The sequence below is a fragment of the Gymnoscopelus microlampas genome, assembly GCF_963454915.1.
Source record: "Gymnoscopelus microlampas genome assembly, chromosome: 9".
Taxonomy (NCBI): Eukaryota; Metazoa; Chordata; class Actinopteri; order Myctophiformes; family Myctophidae; genus Gymnoscopelus; species Gymnoscopelus microlampas.
Window position 1 is genome coordinate 34,832,671 of NC_139946.1, and position 22,066 is coordinate 34,854,736.

General features: G+C 39.5%; 2 protein-coding genes across 2 annotated transcripts; both read right to left on the bottom strand.

Annotated features, from left to right (window-relative positions):
- Positions 1–2,726: 2,726 nt before the first annotated feature.
- LOC311051770 (uncharacterized protein) lies at positions 2,727–7,031 on the bottom strand. Its single transcript, XM_084066406.1, has 4 exons — positions 7,005–7,031; positions 5,657–5,771; positions 4,901–5,100; positions 2,727–4,695 (listed from the first exon to the last, which is right to left on the bottom strand). The coding sequence occupies exons 3-4, from the start codon at positions 4,985–4,987 to the stop codon at positions 4,330–4,332; spliced, it is 453 nt and encodes a 150-aa protein (XP_083922532.1). The 5' UTR covers positions 4,988–5,100; positions 5,657–5,771; positions 7,005–7,031; the 3' UTR covers positions 2,727–4,329.
- Positions 7,032–10,439: 3,408 nt separating this feature from the next.
- On the bottom strand, positions 10,440–14,189 carry LOC311051267 (uncharacterized protein). The gene is made up of 4 exons (XM_084065773.1): positions 14,161–14,189; positions 12,218–12,356; positions 11,842–12,035; positions 10,440–11,268 (listed from the first exon to the last, which is right to left on the bottom strand). Exons 2-4 carry the CDS (start codon positions 12,336–12,338, stop codon positions 10,993–10,995), a joined length of 591 nt encoding a protein of 196 aa, XP_083921899.1. The 5' UTR covers positions 12,339–12,356; positions 14,161–14,189; the 3' UTR covers positions 10,440–10,992.
- Positions 14,190–22,066: the final 7,877 nt, after the last annotated feature.

Below are 22,066 nucleotides of genomic sequence, written 5' to 3' on the forward strand. Positions count from 1 at the left end.
CATATTATATGTTCATCATTAGTCATGCAGTATTGAATCATATTGTGCCTTAGACACATAAGCTGAGGGTTAGGCCTCATAACTCATGGCATGTACAGTTGCCACTGTTGAGGCATTTTGGATGCAGCAAATTACCATCCCAACCCTCTGAAGTGAGACAATGAAGATAGGAAGTTCCCCTAACATGCTGAGCCGTGCCATGTCATACATGCCATGCTATACCACATCTAATCAACCGAACACACTCTGCAGTGTGGGCAGTTTTGTAGGTGCATGGTTGGAAATATTTGGATGGAAGAAAGTCCCGGTCAGCATTAAAGCTTTAGTTTTGGGTTTGCCATTGGGCTGGGTTCACCACTACTTGCCATGTTGTAACTTGAGTGCTGTATGCATGTCAGAACTGGTGACTTCTCTATATTGAAAAATATAAATATTGCTTCACTGCCAACCAGTGCACTGTCACTGTTACTCAAGGAAAAACACAACTGCAAGATTGCTTTCAGAGAAATGAAACTGTGAGAGCAAACAGGCTTGGTACAGGAAGGAGAGGCCCTTGGGGGTGCCACCTGTTGTTCATTTTATACCTGGTATAATTTATAGGAATGCGCCTTCACTCATATGCATCCTCATTCTTTGTTGTTGACGAAGTAGTCTTTCGATAATTGTTTTGTTTTTTCATTAGTGTTACTTCCTTGTTCTTTTGTTTTTTCATGTAGTGTTACTTCCTTGTCATCTGTAGAGAGAAACTTAGAAACTTTAGTGCCAAAAAAGACCTCACAAAAACAATTCACTGGATTGCCATTGAATTTGCTATGCACATTCATGCTCCCCGGAGGATGACCCCTAACGATTCCTCTAGCGCCATCCTTTGGCCAAACAGATGGGTGGATTGCTATTAATGTGTGAGTGCATTTATGCTCCCCAGAGAATTAAACCTTACAATTCCAGTGACCTTTCTTGGAGTGCCATCCCAGCTCATCATGAACACAGTTTCCCAGTATGTGAAATTGTATTAGAGCCTTCAGTCTCATATTTATCAAACAGAATATTTAAATTAATCTTAAACCTTTTGTCTTAAATCATGGCTATACATCTGAGTGTCTAAAAAGATTGCTATTCTATTCTTATATTTGGCAAAGGAGACAGACAGATAGAGACAGACATGCTTTGTTGAGACTACAAGTGGGTGGGGACAAAGTTTTTAGCGGCGCTAGCCGCTCTATACCTTTAGGTATAGAGCGGTAGCCCTCTATACCTGGCTTTTGCGTCAACGTTCTGATTGGTCAGACACGTCAACAAAGTGATTGGTCAAGCTTCACGTGACACGTGGCTATAAACACATTATAAACACTTATTGATGACAAAATGTATCAAAGGCGCCGCTACCTTCACACAGGTGTGATTTTTTATAAGCTATTGGATGTGTCCACAGAAATACAACACATAAATGCACAGACTTTGGAATAAAAAAAACAACAGGATATAGAACAATAATCATTTTCTAGATGAACAGTTTTATGGTAGCTTTAACCCACTCATTTTCCTCAGTGATATGACATGTCATAACTTTTGAACTGCTTGTTAATATTTTATCAGTAAGGTACCTGATTTGTCATGGTCACATCAAAGGGAATTACTTAATCTTATTAGTAGGATGTGGTAAGCAGCTCCAGGAAAAACATTTGAAGATGTCTATTCATTGTCATTACTAGGCCTTACTAATTTAAATCAAAAGACATCTCCATCTTACGTTACAAAACATATTATATGTTCATCATTGGTCATGCAGTATTGAATCATATTGTGCCCTAGACACATAAGCTGTGGGTTAGGCCTCATAACTCATGGCATGTGAAGTTGCCACTGTTGAGGCATTTTGGATGCTGCAGATTACCATCCCAACCCTCTGAAGTGAGACAATGAAGATAGGAAGTTCCCCTAACATGCTGAGCCGTGCCATACCATACATGCCATGCTATACGACATGCCATGCCATGCTATGCCATGCCATACCACATGCCATGCCATGCCATGCCACGCCACGCCACGCCACGCCACGCCACGCCACGCCACGCCACGCCACGCCACGCCACGCCACGCCACGCCACGCCACGCCACGCCACACCACACCACACCACACCACACCACACACCATGCCATGATACTAAAATGATACTAACATGATACGAACAGGATCAAAGTCACTCAGAATCACTCAGCACACATACTGTATGGTGCACTTTGAGTGAAATTGTTATTAGATTTTTGTGTTATGATTTTATTTGTATCACTTTAATTCCTACATAGTCACAGAAATAAATTATAAAAGTCAGTATTAGAATTAGGCTTATTGCACATAACAATGGCCAAGTTATGGCCTTCCTACAGTCAGAAACAAAAAAAGCCAATGGCGGCCATATTTCATTTGGCCATTGTGCCATTCGTGCCACTATCGCGGACAAGCACCTCTGTGATTTTTATGTCTAGGGACCCACTGACTCAGTTCGAGAAATTCCCCCAACATCAAATTGCGAACGTGTCTGCAGACCAGGTACAGGACTATTATGTCTGAGTCATGAGAGTGACGTCAGAGGTCCGCCCATCCCCCCACCCTCCCATTAGTCAATTTTAATATAGGATACCTTAAATTAACCTGGTGGATTATGTTAATAAAATAAACCAAAAATATACCTTTTTATATTACCATGGGCGTGGATAACCCAAGTGTAAGACACCTCAACCTCAAATTAAAACAGTAAACTAGTGAGTGAAATAATAAACCCTCCCGTTGCAGGCCTGTTTCTTAACCACTTAAGCCCTATAGCAAACATAGCCGATCTACAAGCTGTTTTGTTGTTTTTCATCACAGTTATGTCGTTTTTGGTCACATTTTGAAAATGTGTCCACAATAGGGAGCCAGGGTTAATATGCTATAACAAATCAATTCAAACAAAACATTCATATGTATTGCTTTAATAACGTCCATCCACCAGACTAACAGATTTTTCTGGGAGGGGTGGTACATGGTTCAAGGTTTCTTAATTGTTACGTCTTACATAAGAGATTTTTTTAGCGGCGCTAGCCGCTCTATACCTTTAGGCAGGGGTTCCCAAAGTAGGGGTCGCGACCCCACTTGGGGTCGCGGGAGACTGACGTGGGGTCGCGAAATTATTTTGGGTCATTAAAAAAAAAAAAAAAAAAAAAAAAAAAAAATTTTTTTTTTTTTTTAACTTTTTATTCAACAGAATGGATGAAATACCATCTAAAATGCTCACAAATGGTACATTTTACAATTTTAATACATTACAAATGCGCACCGAACGTGCACGTTTACGTGTATAAATGACCTCCAGGTTTAGGTGGGGTCGCGAGTCAATTTCCGCCTTATTTTGGGGTCGCGGGCTGAAAAGTTTGGGAACCCATGCCTTTAGGTATAGAGCGGATATTAGCCCTCTATACCTGGCTTTTGCGTCAACGTTCTGATTGGTCAGACACGTCAACAAAGTGATTGGTCAAGCTTCGCGTGACACGTGGCTATAAACACATTATAAACACTTATTGATGACAAAGTGTATCAAAGGCGCCGCTACCTTCACACAGGTGTGATTTTTTTAATAATATAATAATGTAAGTAAACTTATAGCCTAACAGCATGGGGCACTGATAGCCGAGTGGTTAAGCCGTGTACCACGTACGCTCTGATGCCAGAAAGTCATTCCCAGACCGGGCATACATATTATTATATTACAGTTCATGTGGGAAACCAGTATATGTGGGAAAAACGGAACAAGGAGCACTTGTTTTTCTGACACAGGAGACCGGGGCTAGGCCGCAGCCGAGTCTCTTGAGGCCCCCCCGGCCCACCCCCCGGCCGCCGGGGTAAAACGGGTCCTCGAGGCTGGGGCAGCGATTAGCTGACCCGGTTAGCCCATCGGCTTCCCGTTTGTTTATAGTTTTTAGTTTTGAAGAACAGTTGGGGGGTGGGGGGTTATTTTTATGCTATAATGTAGACCTTATTGAAATTTCACTTCAGCTTCTCACAGGCTGATGGCTACTCAGGTGGTCATCAGGTGTGTGTGAGGGGGGGGTCGGGGGGGGGGGGGGGTGCAGTTAGGGGTGTCTTATGCAAGGACACCTGGACGGGGCCGAACCTGGGACCCTCTATTTCCCAAGCGACCTCTCTACCCATTCAGCTATGGCCGCCCTATGCTACAGTATGTGCCCACTTCTCATGCAAAATATCTCCCAAATGACCCAATGTATCACCACTGAAATGGAAATTATCATATGGTTTTCATCCCCATTACCAGGCCCTACGAATTTAAATCATTATTTCTTCATCATTAGGGGACCTGCAGGTTGTGATATAAACCCAGTAGGAGGTGGAGACACATAACCCGGGGCTTGGGACACATAACCTGGGGGTTGGGATGCATAAGCTGGGGGTTGGTCTGCATAACCCGGAGCTGGGACAAAAACAGGCTGACTAGCTGACATGGCATAGCTCTCTTGCCTAACCATGTGGACCTGTGAAGTTGTCACTGTTGTTGGGGCATTTTGGATGACTGTAATATTTGAAGTTTGCACATTGTTGACCGTGGGGTTCCTCTTTCGCTGTTTTAGCTCACGGGCCATCTGACACCAGACGCACCACATGCAGAAGCAGGAGGCCGCTATGTCCTTGCAGAGAGAACCCTATGGGAAAAACAGATTATTATAGCTCTTAAATATTCTGTAATTTCTTGTTGATTAATTAATGTATTAGCTCTTATTTTAACCCTTAACGATTACTGTTGTCAACTTGCATTCTTTACAATCATGCTTAGTCATGATTAGATCAAAAATAGGAGTTTTATACACATTTGATATTGATATATTACATAATACAGCAACACCAGACCTTGATTCTGTATTTGTATCGGATGGCAACCCGAACAGACAATGCAGCAGGAGGTGCAAAAACAGGGAACCCAAGAAGTGCTGTCATGGCAGAGAGTATGACAGGGCTGCATATGTCTAGTAAGGGGAGACAATGGGGTTGTCCAAATTTTCTTGAGGTGTCACAGGCAAGACAAGGACAACACCAGAACCCATAACAACCTGAAAAACAAACACAAATGTCTTAGACATTAGTCTTAGAGAATATACAGATAAACAGAGGTCTATGGGGAATCTGCATATTGATACAGTTTTTTTGGTTCTCTTGTTTGATCTCCCTTACCACTCCCCCCCCCCCCCTTCTTCTTCCCTTTCTTTTTGAGCGGTGTAGCAGCTCCTATAAGTGGGGTTGGGACCCATGACCCATCCGTCGTGAAAATGTGTCTTTCGCTGTACTGTGATTGGCTGATAAGTATTCAGACCCTTTGCTCAGTACTGTGATTGGCTAGCGAGACGCATGATGAAATTCATAACCTATAGATAGCACCACGCACTTCAAAAGAAAATATTTTTTTTTAAGTGAGCTTCCATCACTGTGATGACCACTGTTCTAAATAACACAGGTTGTGAGGTTCTAATCCTCCAAGGTACATTATATATTTAAAATGAAAAACAACAATTAATAATGATGTGTTTGACACGCTTGTCCCCAGAATATTGAAAATGCAATAAGTACAGCTTATAAATATGAAATGCTGATATGGATATTGATACTGACAAGAATTCACATCATCACAGCAGCTCAGGAGATCAGAGTTCCAGCCCGTCTCCACAGGTTCTGCAATGGCAACCGGCTGTTGGATAAAGTGTATTTGCCATAGCAACCAGTCAACCTGTAAACACAAGGTACAGAATACATCAACAAAACACAGTAAAGTGTTGGTTGACAAGAAAATCCTAATGCTGAAATATCTGAACAGGAGGAGGCTTAACAGCCTCACTGTCTGTAACATCATATGGCCCTCTTCATTACACAATGTTCATCAATACATGTGGCATAACATTTCACATTTCAGATAAAGATGCAGATTTCAGCACAGATTTCTTTTTTTAATCCTTCTAAGTAATTCCATCTCTATATCTCTAGTCTTGATACATACACTATACATCTTTCAGTAAATCAGTACATGCCATTTAGTTTTTCAGTGTAGAACTGAATCAAAATGCTGTATTGATACTGCATACATGAGTGAGAATGATTAAATTCCCTCATAAGAATCCATCAGTTTGATTATCTTGATGTACACCTGTGTACACAAGCTTTCTTATTATTACCCAAACTGTGTTATCAATTAAAAGTATAACTTAGTCAGCGATGCAAATAACAATTAAGGCAGGGGGAAAGTAGCATGGGAAATCAGGGTAACATACAGTATCAACCTGAAAAGCTGGTAATGTATACTATGGTTAATGGCAAGCAACAGTCGGCCCCTGGGCCAGAACTGGCCTGCCAGTGATATCTCGCATGACAGATTATTTTGTAAATAGTTTACAATATCTGACTGATAATCCCAACTGAAGTATATTGTATAGATGCTTTAATGTTGAAATTGAGAATCTACCCCCACCTAAAACATGCTTGTAATACTTTTATCAAATTTTATTGAGAGTGAATGACAAGCACACTAGGAATCAGGGCAAAAGGATGCACTTTGACAGTTTAACCCTCATACTGCAATTAATAGGTAAATGTGTCTTTGTGGCTTTCCATTCATGAAAGCGGGTAGGATACACAGTTATTTTTTCCATTCCTCTTTGAATGCTTCGTTTTCCGTTTTCACTGTCAACTGTCGACAGTATAAATACGTATGTCTGTCGAAAGTTCCAATTCTTTGTTAGGCCATTTAGGCTTAGGAAAAGAAAAAACACGTCAGTTTTATGTGTTATGCCTTGGGAATGTTGTGTTCCTCTAGAGACAAATGCATTCTAATTAATCAAAAGTGGCAAAAGCTTTTTTTAAACTAAAATAAAGGTTTTTCAAATTGTTAACCAAATTCCTGATTCATAAAATAAATAAAGCTGAATTTAACTAAATGTCTCAGTTGTAAAAGCAAAGATTACTGTACCTTGTTGTACCATCCAGCTGAAGTGAGACAATGAAGGGGAGACGTTTGTCAGGTATGTTTGAGTACTTCCCTCAAACATGCTGCTAAACCTGAACCTAAGTACCATCAGATGAAAACGAGATTTAAAGTAGTTCTTAAATGAGAAAGACACTCATAACCCCACATGTTTGGGGTCATTTTAACGTCTACTCTGACTTTTGTGATCACACCAGACAGTTTTTAAGTTGCTTGATTCAGTATTTAGATATTTGGTATTCATTTGATCAGACACACCCCCTTCCTATACAAACCCATTGTAACTCATCGAAAACACCCGTCCTTGCCTTGGTTCTGGTGACTGATATGGTTAAAATGGAGTTTGAAGTAACAATGGGTTTATATAGGAAGGGGGCGTGTCTGATAAAAATGAATATCAAATATCTAATGACTGACTCTGTCTGGGGTGCACTGCTCACAAAAGGCTGAGTAGACGTTAAAATTACCCCAAACACGTTTGAAAGTGAAATATCCCTTAAGACCTAACTGCTCCCTTGGGCGTATTTAGGTGAGGTTTCAAAGAAACTAAAGCCAAAAGGGCTAGTGAAGCTGGAACTCAAACACACTGCGAAATAAGCTTGGGTTAAGTGCACACTGCACTGCAACCCTATCTGGTACACACAAGAAATATTAAAAACAAGTTGGGTTATCAGAACGAAACAAAATACAAACAGGGGTCTGAAAAAGGGGCGAAAGCAGTAACAATTAGCCTCCAACATACATCAGAATACATTAAAATCAGAATACCATATTACCTCAACAGTCAAGGTGTATGTGTAAGGGAGGGGTTACACCTGCCAGGAGTGGACAAGCCTTTGTGCTTACAAGTTACATTTGAGTGTATGTATAGTGACATTCCATTCTCCTATGACTTTCCTTGTTAGTAAAAACGTAACATATGAGGTCTAAATACATGTTAACCATGGCTCAGATAATCCAACTATGACAACTTGGGAGTTTCACCCAAATAACTAATAATAAGGTCTACTGTAACACACTCAGTGACAACAATCAGTGGCCAACCTTCCACAGACAAGCCAGTGCACACACATACTGTAAGGCCAATGCAGAAACAAGTGAGTGGGTTTCTTTAGGGGAAGAGTGACTGCTTACAGTATGCTTACACCTGAGGGAGGGTGTGGACACAGAGCCCTGAATGGAGACAATGGCCTCCCTGTTACATACAGATGTCGAAATTATTTACATAGTACTTGGTAAAGTAGCAGACCAGGAAAGGTTGGTGGAATGTTTCCCATGACTGAGGTCTCCTTGAGACCATTCCAATTTAGAAGACAACATTGATGTAAGAATCCAAGCCCTTAATAGAACATTTTTTAGAATACGGAGATGTATTTTTTGTCGCAACAATGTTGTAAAATTAACAAAATTCAGAGGGCTCTTAAATATTTAATGTTCATTGATGATAGATTGATTAATTGCAATGTATTGTCATTCCAGAATTACATGAACATAAAAAAGTAAATCTTCATCAACAATCTTCCCCACTGCACTCAAAATGATTCAGCCACATAAAGTAATTGTCTGTTTTTTAGCAGTAATGTATGTCTTGTTCATATATGAATTCACTGAATACATACGATACTGAAGTAATCCAAGCCCTTAACAGAAAATCTTTAAAAAGATCCTACATGTTTGGTAAAGTCAAAAACATGTTTACAGGCTTGTAAAGTCAAGAAAATTGAGAGGGCTGTCAAATATTCAATGGACATGGATGACAGATTTGATTGTTTAATAAATATGATTAAAAATAATTTAAAAACAGATAAAAAAGTGTTGCAAACTCTGTCTCCATACCGTATACATGCGCCGGAGATGTGCAACACTTATTTTTTCTTTTTAAGCTTGTTCCCGAAGGTCAGCACCTCGCCACAACCTCTGGTGTGCGTTACAGTTCCAGATATAATAAATATGATTAAACTTACAATAATAATAATACATAATTACATGAATGAACATACAAATAAAGAAAAACAACAACAAAACAAATCTTCATTCACAATCTGTCCACTGCACTCAACATGATTCAACCACATACCTGTCTGTTCTTTAGCAGTTTTTTCAGGCACTTGGATAATGCTGCTACGCATGTGAATCACTGGCAATTGACCAAATGTAGGCTATTATACTTTTATGTTATGTGTCCAAAAATCCAAAAATAGAAATTAACTGAACTGAACTAGCAGTAATGTGTGTCTCGTTCATCATAGATGAATTAATCAAATCCATGGTTTGTAGCTCATACACATGCGTTTGGCTTAATCCATGCCTTGGTGTGTGTCCCCATCTGCTGGCCATCATAACATTGTGTACTTATTTGATCACAACTTCTTCTCATCTACTTTACCATCCAAAAACCTCAGGAGTCTGGAAAAATAACAACTCCTCATCATGACAAGAAAAAGGACCTAGCCAGTGGTCTCCTCTTGGTCGGCCGCTGGGGTTGCACCGTCTGCAGTAGCCTCCTGACGACCTTCAGCCTGCCTGTCCTGATCAGAGCCCTAGATAAGTCTGTCACCTCAGCCGTGTGTGCTCGACACAGGCTCCTCAACTCGGCCTGCACCAAGTCCTCAGGGTACCTCTCCTCCGCCTTCTGCACCCACACCTCCAGCTGGGTGACCGCAGGGCCCGTGTCGGACACTCCTTGGGTGAACAGAGCCAGCAGAGCCTCCAGGAGGCAGCGTAAGGCCGTGGTGTCTGTGCTCCCTGGCCTCTCCAGCTCCAGGGCCCGTTTGCATTTTGTTCTTCATCACTGAAGAACTTTGAAATGCTAAAATGCACAGTGGATTGTAGAAGGACGATGATCGCGGGATGATTTGAACGTCTGTTCTAGACCCTCGAGAAAGGGACTTTATATACTTTATATGACATAGAGGTTGTGACACATGATGAAGTCAGCAGTTTGTATTGGCTGATGGAGTGGAGTTTCACCACACAGGCAAGGGTTTCCTAGAGGAGGGGAGGGGGATCTCAAAAACCTGGACAGTTTTGGTCTACAATTTTCAATTTACAAGTAATGTTTGTCATATATATTAACTATTATTGGCAGACTAAATAGGTTCATAGACAGAATTTTGCAACCAAAAAACATATTCAAGATTTAAGATTTCTCTTTTAATCATTGGCAGTAATCGGCAAACAAAACCATTTATATCCAAACAGCTACAGCAACCTTTCAAGGTTCCAGGTTCAACGTGTTTATTGACACAAACAAATACAAATACAGCTGATGGCAGCATTATTACTGTGGGGAATTCAGATTCTAGCCTACTCTGACTCTATAATAAAATATTTTAATTATTGTTAAAAACTGAAGTGCCATAATTTTGGTCCTTTTTTTTTCTTCGTCCAAGCAATAAGTCAACAATACTAAACATGTGCGAGGATGTCTTGTGTGTATTTTCACTTTCCAATAATCTGCAAGCTTCTCTGGCAAACTGGGCGAATAGGACTGAACAGACTGCGCTTCCTGATGTATCAGGACCATGTACCATCACATTGACTTAATATCGAATCATGTTGCTCAAAAGAATAACCTCAACAACTAGGGATGTATAGTCATTAGTCAAGAGAAGCTATTTTATGCAGATAATGTCTTAGTTACATCAGCATTGATTGTGAAGCAGTTTTTTTTACTAATAAAAAAAGAGAAATGTTAAACTATTTCCATATGGCAAAGTAGACAGACAGGTAGAGAGATGCTTGTAGTTGAGACTACAAGTGGGCCAGGACAAAGTCAAAGCCAGAATCTTTAATGATGGATGGATGTGTCCCCAGAAATACAGCTTTTTAACACATAAATGCAGTGTTGGAAACAAAATAGACAGATCATTTGATTGAAATAAATCCAAGGAAAACATTTGAAGATGTCCATTCATCCTCATCACCAGTGTTTGTTAATCATTGAAGGTTCCACAGCATTATGTTGTGACACCTAACCTGGGTAGCTTGGGGGTTGGTCTGCATAACCTGGTGCTGAAGCAGGAAGAGGCTGACTAGCTGACATGGGCATGGCATAGCTCTCTTGCCTAGCCGTATGGACATTTGAAGTTGTCACAGTTGGGGCATTTTGGACGACAGTAATATTTGAAGATTGCTGCACATTGTTGATCGTGGGGCTCTTCTTTCGCTGTTTCAGCTCACGGGCCATCTGACACCAGGAGCACCACATGCAGAAGCAGGAGGTTGCAACGTTGTTGCAGAGAGAACCCTATGGGAACCACAGATTATTTTAGTCCTTAAATATTCAGTTATTTCGTTGATGATTATAAATCAACACAATACATACAAAGGTGGCAAAATACAACACAATATATACAAAAGTTGTATTATCTCTGGCAAGCCGGAACGGCCGGTGAAGGGCATTATGTTTTCACCCCTGTGCATCTGTGCACGTGTCTGTCTATGAGCAGTTAATGTCGGGCACTGCTGGACCGATTGGCAAGAAACTTTGCATGCACACTCCCAGTAGAACCCCCACCCACAATATTCAAACTGGATATGCTGGTGCTATAACGCGTCACTTCACATTTTGGCCTTGAACAATAGCTAGGTCATACAATAAAAAGTTTCCCCTGATTCCTGGGATCATGGTGCAACTCCCGATATAGGCCACACCCAAAAGCCTGATAAGATTTTCTGCCATTTTGTGTTTTTTTTAAACACACTTTAAATCATGTTTTTAGCTTTTTGCATTGTTTACTATCATGATATTATTAGATCACAAATAGGAATTTTGTACACATATATTGCTATAATTTAGATTACATATACTGCACCAGACCTTGATTCTGTATTTGTGTCGAATGGCAACCCGAACAGACAAAACAGCAGGAGGCACAAACAGAGGAATTCCACAAGCTGGTGCTGTTATTATGGCAGGGCTGCATATGTCTAGTAAGGGGAGATAATGATATTGTCCAAATTTTGATGTGGTCTCGCAGGCAAGGCAAGGACAGCACCAGAACCCATAACAACCTGAAAAACACACAAAACTCTCTCAGACATTCATATAACACATACAGATGAACAGAGGTAGATATAATAATTTGATGTGTTCATTGAAATTAAATTCTAAATAAATAATATGTTTCAGAGGCCTATTATATAAAATATACTGCAAATAAATATGAAATGCTGATATTGATATTGATACTGACAAGAATTCATATCATCACAGCAGTTCAAGAGATCAGAGTTCCAGCCCATCTCCACAGGTTCTGCATTGGCAACTGGCTGTTGCAACTGGCTGGGCTGTTGGAACACTACTGAATTCGCCATAGCAACCAGTTCTGCAACCTGCAAACAAAGTACAGAATACAACTAGAAAAGTGTACTCCTCGGAGCATAGTTCTCCACCAGGCCGGGTTGCTGACCCAGGGCCTGCAAACTTTGGTCATAGCCACTTTGATTGGGATCTTAAAAATCTAACTTATACACATATACATTATGCATTGATCACATGACCCCAGGGACAATGTGTACAATTTGTGTGAGTGTTGGACAAATTCCGTAGGAGTAGTAGAAAAAAGTGTGTTTGAAGAAAAGGCAGTATGGCAGAAAATGTGGGCCTATAAGATGCATCATGATCCAAGTAATCCAGAGGAAAAAATATGTTCTTTGTATGACCTATAGTTCAAGAGTTATAGGCCAAAACGCGCAGTGGGCTGTTGTAGCACCACCATGAGGAGATTTGAAAAAAAATGGGATGGAGGTTCTTCCTTGGCTTAGTGGGAATTTTTGTTGTGTAATTAAGTCTAGTCTTTCTTTACTTTATGAACACAGATGTTTACTAAAGAAAATGTCAACCTTTTTTAAATAGAACTCAGTTGAGAGGCATATTTTCTGAAGCATGTGACTTTTTTGTAGAATATTATATTTTGTTTCTTATACACCTCATGTACATTCTCAATTTAATGCTGAAAAAAGAAAAGTAGCCGAGCTACTTTTTCCTATGTAGCAGTAGATTTACAAGCTACATTTCTCCAGGGGTAGCTATGTAGCTTGATCAAGCTACTGCCATGGTGAGCTACTTGTAGCTTTACAAGCTACGCTTATAAAGTAGCTTCCCCAACACAAATAATTTAAGACCACGTTAGTGCTCAGAAAAAGACACAAAAAAAACATTTTAAATGTAAAGCCTATTGACTAAACTATGTAAAATGTGTATGTATAAGTTACTCAAGTAATTAAGTAATTAAAGAATAAATGTGTTAATGAACCAAAACAAAAATTGCTCCTTGCAGTAAATCTCTTAAAGCTGGCAACTATGGACAAACTCTCGGCATTCATGAACCAAGTTAACTTGGGATTTCACTGATTGTATTGGTCCGCGACCGAGTCAAGACCAGATTATAAGAATGCGATCTCGAGACTGGACACAAGACCGAGACCAGTCTGATGTACTACGCTTTTATTTAATGGTAATTCATATTATGGTTTATGCCATCAGAAACCATAATAATACCATAATACCATAACCATAATAGTTTACCTTTATAAATAAATGCATTGTAATTTCAAGGTAGGATAAGTGATATTTTTTGGTTAAAACAAAAAGTTTTTTGTTAAAAGGTTAAAGCACTATATTCTGATAGTAATCATTGCTATAGAGTGTTTATTCAGTCACAGGGGTCTCCCTGTCTCCCCAGCTCTTTAATAAACAGAAAATGAATGTTCAGGTAGGTGACAAACTTTCAGCCAATCGGGAGAGAGTACCGCTTTATTAGCTTCATTTTTCAGTTCCAATTTTGTCAGCTAATTTCTTAGTGTCATCACTTCCAATTGCAGTTGTTTAATCTGTATCCTGTCTCAGTTCTCTATCCTGATTGGATACAATTGGTATCCTGACCTGAAAATGCATTTTCTGTTTAATGAAGAGCTGGAGAGACACAGAGACTCATGTTACTGCACACTCTATAGCAATGAGTACTATCAGAATATAGAGCTATTTAACAGTTATTTTAACCAGAGAAAATCACTTACCCTACCTTTAAGTAAGAAGGCAGAAGAAGCTTTTCTTAAAACAAAAAATGTTCAAATTGAAGTAAAGTGAATAAAGTTAGCTAAATGTCTGATTTGTATAACCAAATGTTGTTCTTACCAGATGTCCTTGCAGCAGATAACCGTACAGCTAAAATGAGACAACGAAGAGAGGAGGTTCCCTTAAGTACTTCACACAAGCATGCTGCCAAACCTGATCCTAACATGAAATTAAAAGAAATTGAAAGTACTGTTCTTAATAAAGATATTCAACTAATTGATTGATTGATTGAATACTTTATTTAGCAGTGTGGTATCGTTTTCAAACATAAGCACGGTATGGTATTCCATATAAGTAATTTTATTTCATGCCAAAAACATCATATGAACGAGTAGTAAAAGTCCATCTGTGTTAGCCCAGTACAGGGTCATCCATTATGTTCCCTCAGACCCTAAGAATCCCCCTCATCCAAATTAGGCACTGTTCCCTCAGCCCCATGTTTCCTCAAGAACATTTTCTCCATGCAATTATGTTTGCTGTATTTATAATGAAAATACGAAATGTTGTCTTTTATGTTGTCTGCTAATACTTCCGTTAACCGTTAAACCGTTAACATTATTCATTATTGTTCAGGAAGATGCCAGCTTGTCAAGGCTTTACTGGAATTTATATTTCACTGTGGAAAGAGCTCACACTTCTATCAAATAACTATTTGTATTCTTCCCTTTCTGTCCACACCTCTTTACAGGGTTCAATTTGTAAAAAAGAAAAAAAAACAGTGGGCCACTTCAGCCCTATATACTTCAACAAATAGCAAAATCAGCCAATCTGCAAGCTGACAACATGTCGCATTAGGACGCGTTGTGAGACTTTTTTTTTTTTTTTTTTTTTTTCCACCACTGTGGGTTTGCCATAGGGCTGGGTTCACCACTACTTGCCATATTGTAACTTGAGGCTGTATGTAGTCAGAATTGGTTGACTTCTCTATATTGAAAAATAGAAATATAGCTTCACTGCCACCCAGTGCCACAGCATCCTTCCTTCTTCAACTTCCACCATCTTCATATGCATAGTTCAGGAAAACTGATGAATCACTGTTACTGCTTTCATGGAAAGACACAACTAGAGATTGTGCAGATTGTTGTCTTCGAGTCAAAGAAACGAAACTGTGAGAGCAAACAGGCTTGGTACAGGAAGGAACGCATAGATATGATGATGCATAGATAGGTAGATTGTATAATCCTTTTCCTGTCAAGTTGGATTCGAACCTAAGCGAAATGTGAGAAGGACTATGACCAGTGTGAAATTGTGTTGAAGCCTTCAGTCTCATAAATATCAAACAGAATATTTAAATTAATCTTAATCATTTTGTCTTAAATCATGGCTATACATCTGAGTGTTTAAAAAGATTGCAATTTCTATTTTTCTATACAGACAGACAGGTAGAGACAGACATGCTTTGTTGAGACTACATGTGGGTGGAGACAACGTTTTTAATAAGCTATATGTGTCCACAGAAATACAGCTTTTGAACACATAAATGCACAGATTTTGGAAGGAAAAAAAACAATAGGATAAAGGACAATAATACCCAATGGTCATTTTCTAGATGGACAGTTAGACTTTATTGTAGCTTTGCCCCACTCCTTTTCCTCATTGTACAGTGATATGAAATGTCATAACTTTTGAACCGCTTGTTAATATTTTAGGTACCTGATTTGTCATGGTCACATCAAAGATGAAGACATCTCCATCTTACATTACAAAACATATTATTTGTTCATCATTGGTCAGGTAGTTTTGAATCATATTGTGCCTTAGACACATAAGCTGGGGGTTAGGCCCAGGGGTCATCAACATGTCCGTACACAGACAAACGTGTCCGTGGCAAGACTTGTCTATGTCGGTGGCCTAATATTTTATTTATTTTGAAAAAAAAAAATACAGACTATACTTCATATTATTGTTTTCATGATAATGTAAAAACAGATTCTAAATATTCACAATCTATTTTTTGAATTCAAATTTGCTTAAATAATTTTGGTGACTCATTAAGTGTCGGGATGACATGCTCATTAATGCATCGTGGCTTGAAGCCACGATGCAATAACTTTTTTAAATATTTAAGACACCAATGTTTCGACAAAGTATGTCTTCTTATATACCCTGAAGAAGACATACGTTGGTGTCTTAATTCATTTAAAAAGGTTATTGCATCGTGGCTAAGAGCTGTCCGACCTCCTTTCTTTGAAACAGTTATCTCCCGTGGTCAGCACCTTCTCACTACTGGTGTACGCTCCTGTTCCATTGTTTGCTTGTGGTCAGACAATTAAACAAGTCAGCGGGACCACAGTGAAAAACACAGGAAAAAATCAAAAGGATCTATTTGCTACAAAAGCAAAGGAGGGCAGAACCATAGACATATAAAGGTAGACGCCTCAGAACCAGGCGCGCTCTGAGGCGTCTGTATCATAGAGTTAAAAAATAATAGAGGGGGCACCAGATATCCCCTCCTATCCACTTGCATTGAATTGCTCACCCAGCGCTTGGGCCAAAATCGCCCCTTCTTCCGGGATGGGAAATGTGATGGGCGAGGCGTATTTGGGGCTTCTTTGGACGTGTTTTGCGTCACCTCTGTGAGCTGCCCTGTGCGCAAGCTCGTGAGTCGAGCCCATTTGGTCGAAACCGTTTTCGCTTGTTCATGTAGAGTGGCCCCAGCTGCAGTACCTATGAATGGCCAGCATGTCCAATGCACACACCAGCTTCCGCCCTCCCTCGGGAAGTTTCCGCGTGCGTCACAGAAGGGGGCGTTCGGTAGGCCAGTCAGAGACATGTGGGACGGGTCTTTTCATAACCCCTATGATTGGCCAGTAGTCACTTTGGGTGGCAGCTTGCCCTGCAGAGGCCAATGAGGTGTCTAGTATTCTATATCTATGGGCAGAACTGGACAAGTAAAGCTTGCTGAAAAAGATTTTCACCGTTGAGCAAAAGTGTTTCAAAGTGTCCAAAAATAACAATATAACTATCATAACACTCCACAATCATAATCCGTGGAAACCCTTGATCCACAGCCTGGGGGTCCACAATCACCTTCAGACCTCCAGCTTCGATTTTGCTCACCTCTGATCAAAGTTATGAGCCCTTGTATGAAACTAGTTGTGACACTGCATACCTTTAAATCCTGTCATGCCCTTTATCATTATCTAATCACTCATCATGTACGTACAGGTACATGATGGTTTTGACTCTCATCTATCTTTTTCCATTGAAACATTGGCAAATTTGGCATACCTAACATCACAACCATGCAAGGTCTAAGACTCTCTCATCATGATAGAAGATTTCTCATCAAGATGCCACCAACTAACAAAACAACAAACAAAACATTGAACTGGTAGAACTTGATCTCCTCCTGACCTCAAGTAACACTGTCCTCTGAAAAGCCACCATCTTTATAATAACCATATGACACACACCCACTCACCTCTTCACCTAAAAGGCCATTTGCTCATGTGACGTGCGAAGAAGCACTAACTGTACTGATAAGACCCAATTATTGAAATCCCAAATATGGAATAGACTTTCACCAAGCCACATTTAATGCCTGTCTTAGCCACCTGGCAGTCTTATTTTTTTTTTTTTTTCTTTTCAGAATGGGTAACCACTTTAACCCCTGGCATCCCCATTTCGGGCATGTCATTATAGGCTAAGTAAATTGGCTTATTTGTTTTTAGATAACTTATGTTTTTTTGTGGTTAAAGGACAACTTTGGTTTTTTACAACCAAGGTTTATATTTTAGCTTGTAATTAAAGTAAATAAATGATGAGTGTAATTTTTTTTTCATTTACTGCTTTCTATAGTTTTAGCATTTTTTGCGATATTTTTTACAGTGGGCGGGGGCATTCTGTCCGGTGGCTAAATATGCCTTTTTTACACAATAAAAAAGGTCCGGCTGTCTGAGATGGCCAGATGTGAGTTATTGGGGGCTAGAAGAGCTACTGTAAATAATAATAAAGAAAACGCCGGGTTAATGTGATAAAAAAATGCATATTTAGCCACCGGACAGAATGCCCCCGCCCACTGTGAAAACACTGTAAAAAAGATTGTGAAAATTGCTAAAACTATAGAAAGCAGTAAATTATTTTTTTTTAACACTCATCTTTTATTTACTTTAATTACAATCTAAAACATACACATTGGTTGTAAAAAAACAAAGTTGTCCTTTAATGCAGAAATACTATCATTGTCATATTATCATAACATAGCACATTGGCATAGACACTATGGCACATTAGGAGTTCATTATGTATCTCTGGTCAAAATTATTGTTCACTTATTTTGTATGTCTGTGGCAAAAATAAAATATCCATTAAAATGTCCATCACAAGCTGGCATAGTGACGTTCCCTGGATGGTTAGGCCTCATAACTCATACATGTGAAGTTGCCACTGTTGGGGCATTTTGGATGACTAACTATTGAAGAATGCACATTGCTGACAGTGAGGCTCTTTTGTTTTAGCTCACGGGCCACCTGACACCAGCAGCACCACACGCAGAAGCAGGAGGTTGCAATGTCGTTCAGACCTATTGAGAACCACAGATAATTTTAAACCTTAAATATTTCTTGTGTTGATTCATATAATCTATACAACAGAGAACCCAAAGGGATATGAGGAGTTTTATTATTTTCTCATTTCTTTTTATAATAAAGTTTGATAATAAATCGGTAAAATCAGGCAAAAATAAGAATTAAATAACATAACCCTAACCAAAGGTAACCGAAAACCGGGAAAAAGTATCAAAATCCACCCAAAAAACGGACATTTTCGTGCATGCATGTCCACCCGCTCTCGCCTAGGCCCAGCCTATACTAGCGTATAATAATGTATTTTGCTAAGAGATTGGTTACATAGTTAAATTGATATTGATGTATTAGTGCTTTAAATTTCCCCATCCACTTTAATGGTAAAATGAAAAAACTCTCATTCAAGTATTTTTTTTCCTCAGAAACCGTAAGGGGTACAGTTACAAGACTTGGAGGGAAAGTTCATAATTTAGTCCAAAATTATTTAAAAAATAATTACACCAGCCGGCCTCATGGTGGCGCTATAGAGGATATGCGTGTGACATCATCATCAAACCCGGAAGTTATGCAGGAATGCCTACTGAGTGTCAAAAAAATACTTTCTGGCCTTGACAGCCCATGCATCCAAACAGAAAAGTCATATCTGATTGCATTAAACAACATTAAACAATGTTAAACTCATTTTGCATGTTTCTTTGCCACTCGATTTGCCACTCGATGTGCCATTCACTTTAAGCATGCGCATATCCTCTATAACAGCCCACTTTTTGGCCTATAACTCTTGAACCGTAGGTCGTAGAATTTTTTTTCCCCCTAGATTCCTTGGGTCATGACGCAACTCCTCATATAGGCCACGCCCATTTACGTCAGGATAGATTTTCCGCCATTTTGATTTTTTTTTAAAACACACTTTTAGCTCCTCCTCCCACATATTTTGTCCAAATTTCACAAAAATTGCTACAGATGATCTCTGGACCCATGCGATAAACATCTCTCAGCGGAATTTTGATAGTCATTACCGTCCGTCCGTAAATGGCTTCCAAAGTTAGTGGGAGGGGCCTGTTTTACAAAAATTCACCAATACCAAAACTCTTGTGGTTTACTCAACAAATCCCCAAAAGCATTTCCACTTGGATCCATAGGGGGCGCCACAAATGCGCAAAATGTAACCGTTTGATGCAAAAACATTATTTTGGGGGGGATCAATCCTCTCAAAATGAAAAGTGATCTCAAGAGTGACGTGACAATGTAATTGGCCCGCTACATTTGTGGGAGGGGCCTGTTTCTTTAGTGGGAGGGGGATCGGCACCGAATTCGAATCGCACGTCGCGACTGGCGTCGGCGCAACCACACTTTGCAATTTCCCATCAATTGCCATGCATCTAGTTCTAGTACAAGAAAGTGGTTGCAACCACAATCACCCACTGTGGAGGAATGGATCGAAATAATTCATGATACAGAATGGAAAAACTGTCTTTCTCAGAACTCAGGGAGACAAATTCTTCTGGATTTGGACTAAATGGACTGAATATGTAAAACCAATCTGCTCAGATTTCTTCTAAATGGCAAAACAAAGCTGAATGTATAGTTTTTTCTCTTTTTCTTTTCTTTATGTCTTGTGAATGTTGACCTTGTTGCATCTGTTCTCAAATGTTTGTAATTATGTGAAGGCTCCCCTCCCCTTGATTGTTAAAATGTTGTTCATCACTGAGAAATGAAAAATAGAATAGGTTTGTAAAATTAATGGATATATGGATGTCGGGTTTTATGCCATTTTTTATACCGTTTTAGAATTATATTTCACCTGTTTACAGGTCGGGGTGAATGTGATAAATAGTTTATTTATAGGTGGATGGGTCTCCCTAGTGGTTGTTAGGGGTTGTTACACTTTATTATTTATCTATTTTATAAGTTTACAATTTATTCTTATGGTTATGGGATGGGAGAGTGTTTTGTATATTATAAAGAGATTTAGAGGTGATTTGTGGATAAATAATGTGTTCATGTTTCGGCTGGGTTTTAGAGGTAGAACAATGAAAAGCCGCCCTTGGGAGAGAATAGGCCTATTTTAATAAGGCTCTGGAAATACTAGCTCCATTAAGAACCTCTCACTCCGCTATACAGCTCCGAGATGAGGTTCTATGTGGATGTCACCCAGAATCGGTAGAACGTCCGCCAAGGCTCCGCTGTTTACCCTTTTGTATACATCGTGTCCAAAAACTAATGGTAGATTCCAACGCGTACAGATGTTTAAGGTTTAATCTAAAATATTTTCCACCCAACCAAACCTTCAGCAGGCGCATCTGTTGCGTCCCCTCAGTGCGTTGTTGCTGGACGTTGTTTGTTGGTAGTAAAAGGCGACGCTAAAATGTGTATAAAGTGTTATGTGTGATGTAGAGTACTTTTATTATGTTTATTTACTTGGGTTATGCAGTCGTTAATGTGTTCTGTTATTGATGTTGTGTGCGTGTTTATAGAAAATAAATGACAAAAAGACAATTTGTTATTGATTGGGTTTATTGCATTGTAGTGTGGTTGTGGTTGAGCGGTTTTCACTGACAATCCGGCTTAAACAGTACCCTATGTGGAGGGGTTTATACAGGTTAATGTAGTTCATTTTGTATATCTGTACAATGGACAAGAGCAAAAATACATATATACATTTAAAAGGTGAAGGATTCATATGATTGAACTGTATGTGATGATCTTGAAACTGTCGCCAACATACATTATATTTTATGATGATAAAACGGTCTGTGTACACGATGACCACAATAAAAACGAAATTTCAACAAAAGAAAAAAAAAGATTTGTATTTTCATATGGCAAAGGAGACAGACAGGTAGAGAGATTCTTTAGTTGAGACTACAAGTGGGCCAGGACAAAGTCAAAGCCAGAATCTTTAATGATGGATGGATGTGTCCCCAGAAATACAGCTTTTTAACACATAAATGCAGTGTTGGAAACAAAACAGGATATAGATATAGAACAATAATACCCAAAGATAATTGTCTAGATGGATGGACGGACAGACGGACAGACAGATAGATAGATAATTTGATTTCAATATAGTAAGCTCCAAGGAAAACATTTGAAGATGTCCATTCATCCTCATCATCAGTATTTGTCCATCATTTTAAGTTGTGAATCATGTTGTGGCACAAAACCTGGGTAGCTTGGGGGTTGGGATGCATCATAACCTGGTGCTGAAACAGGAAAAGGCTGACTAGCTGACATGGAATAGCTCTCTTGCCTAGACATATGGACATTTGAAGTTGTCGCTGTTGGGGCATTTTGGATGACTGTAATATTTGGAGTTTGCTGCACATTGATGATGGTGGGGCTCTTCTTTCGCTGTTTCAGCTCACGGGCCATCTGACACCAGGAGCACCACATGCAGCAGCAGGAGGCCGCAATGTCTTCGCAGATAGAACCCTGTG

What these genes read in the sequence shown, in the direction of transcription:
- LOC311051770 (XM_084066406.1), bottom strand. Translation starts at nt 4,987, where the DNA reads ATGACAGCACTTCTTGGGTTCCCTGTTTTTGCACCTCCTGCTGCATTG. An exon ending in GATACAAATACAGAATCAAG is followed by an intron (nt 4,696 to 4,900) that starts GTCTGGTGTTGC and finishes TTTTTCCCATAG; the next exon opens with GGTTCTCTCTGCAAGGACAT.
- LOC311051267 (XM_084065773.1), bottom strand. Translation starts at nt 12,338, where the DNA reads ATGGCGAATTCAGTAGTGTTCCAACAGCCCAGCCAGTTGCAACAGCCA. An exon ending in CTGTGATGATATGAATTCTT is followed by an intron (nt 12,036 to 12,217) that starts GTCAGTATCAAT and finishes TGTGTTTTTCAG; the next exon opens with GTTGTTATGGGTTCTGGTGC. An exon ending in GACACAAATACAGAATCAAG is followed by an intron (nt 11,269 to 11,841) that starts GTCTGGTGCAGT and finishes TGGTTCCCATAG; the next exon opens with GGTTCTCTCTGCAACAACGT.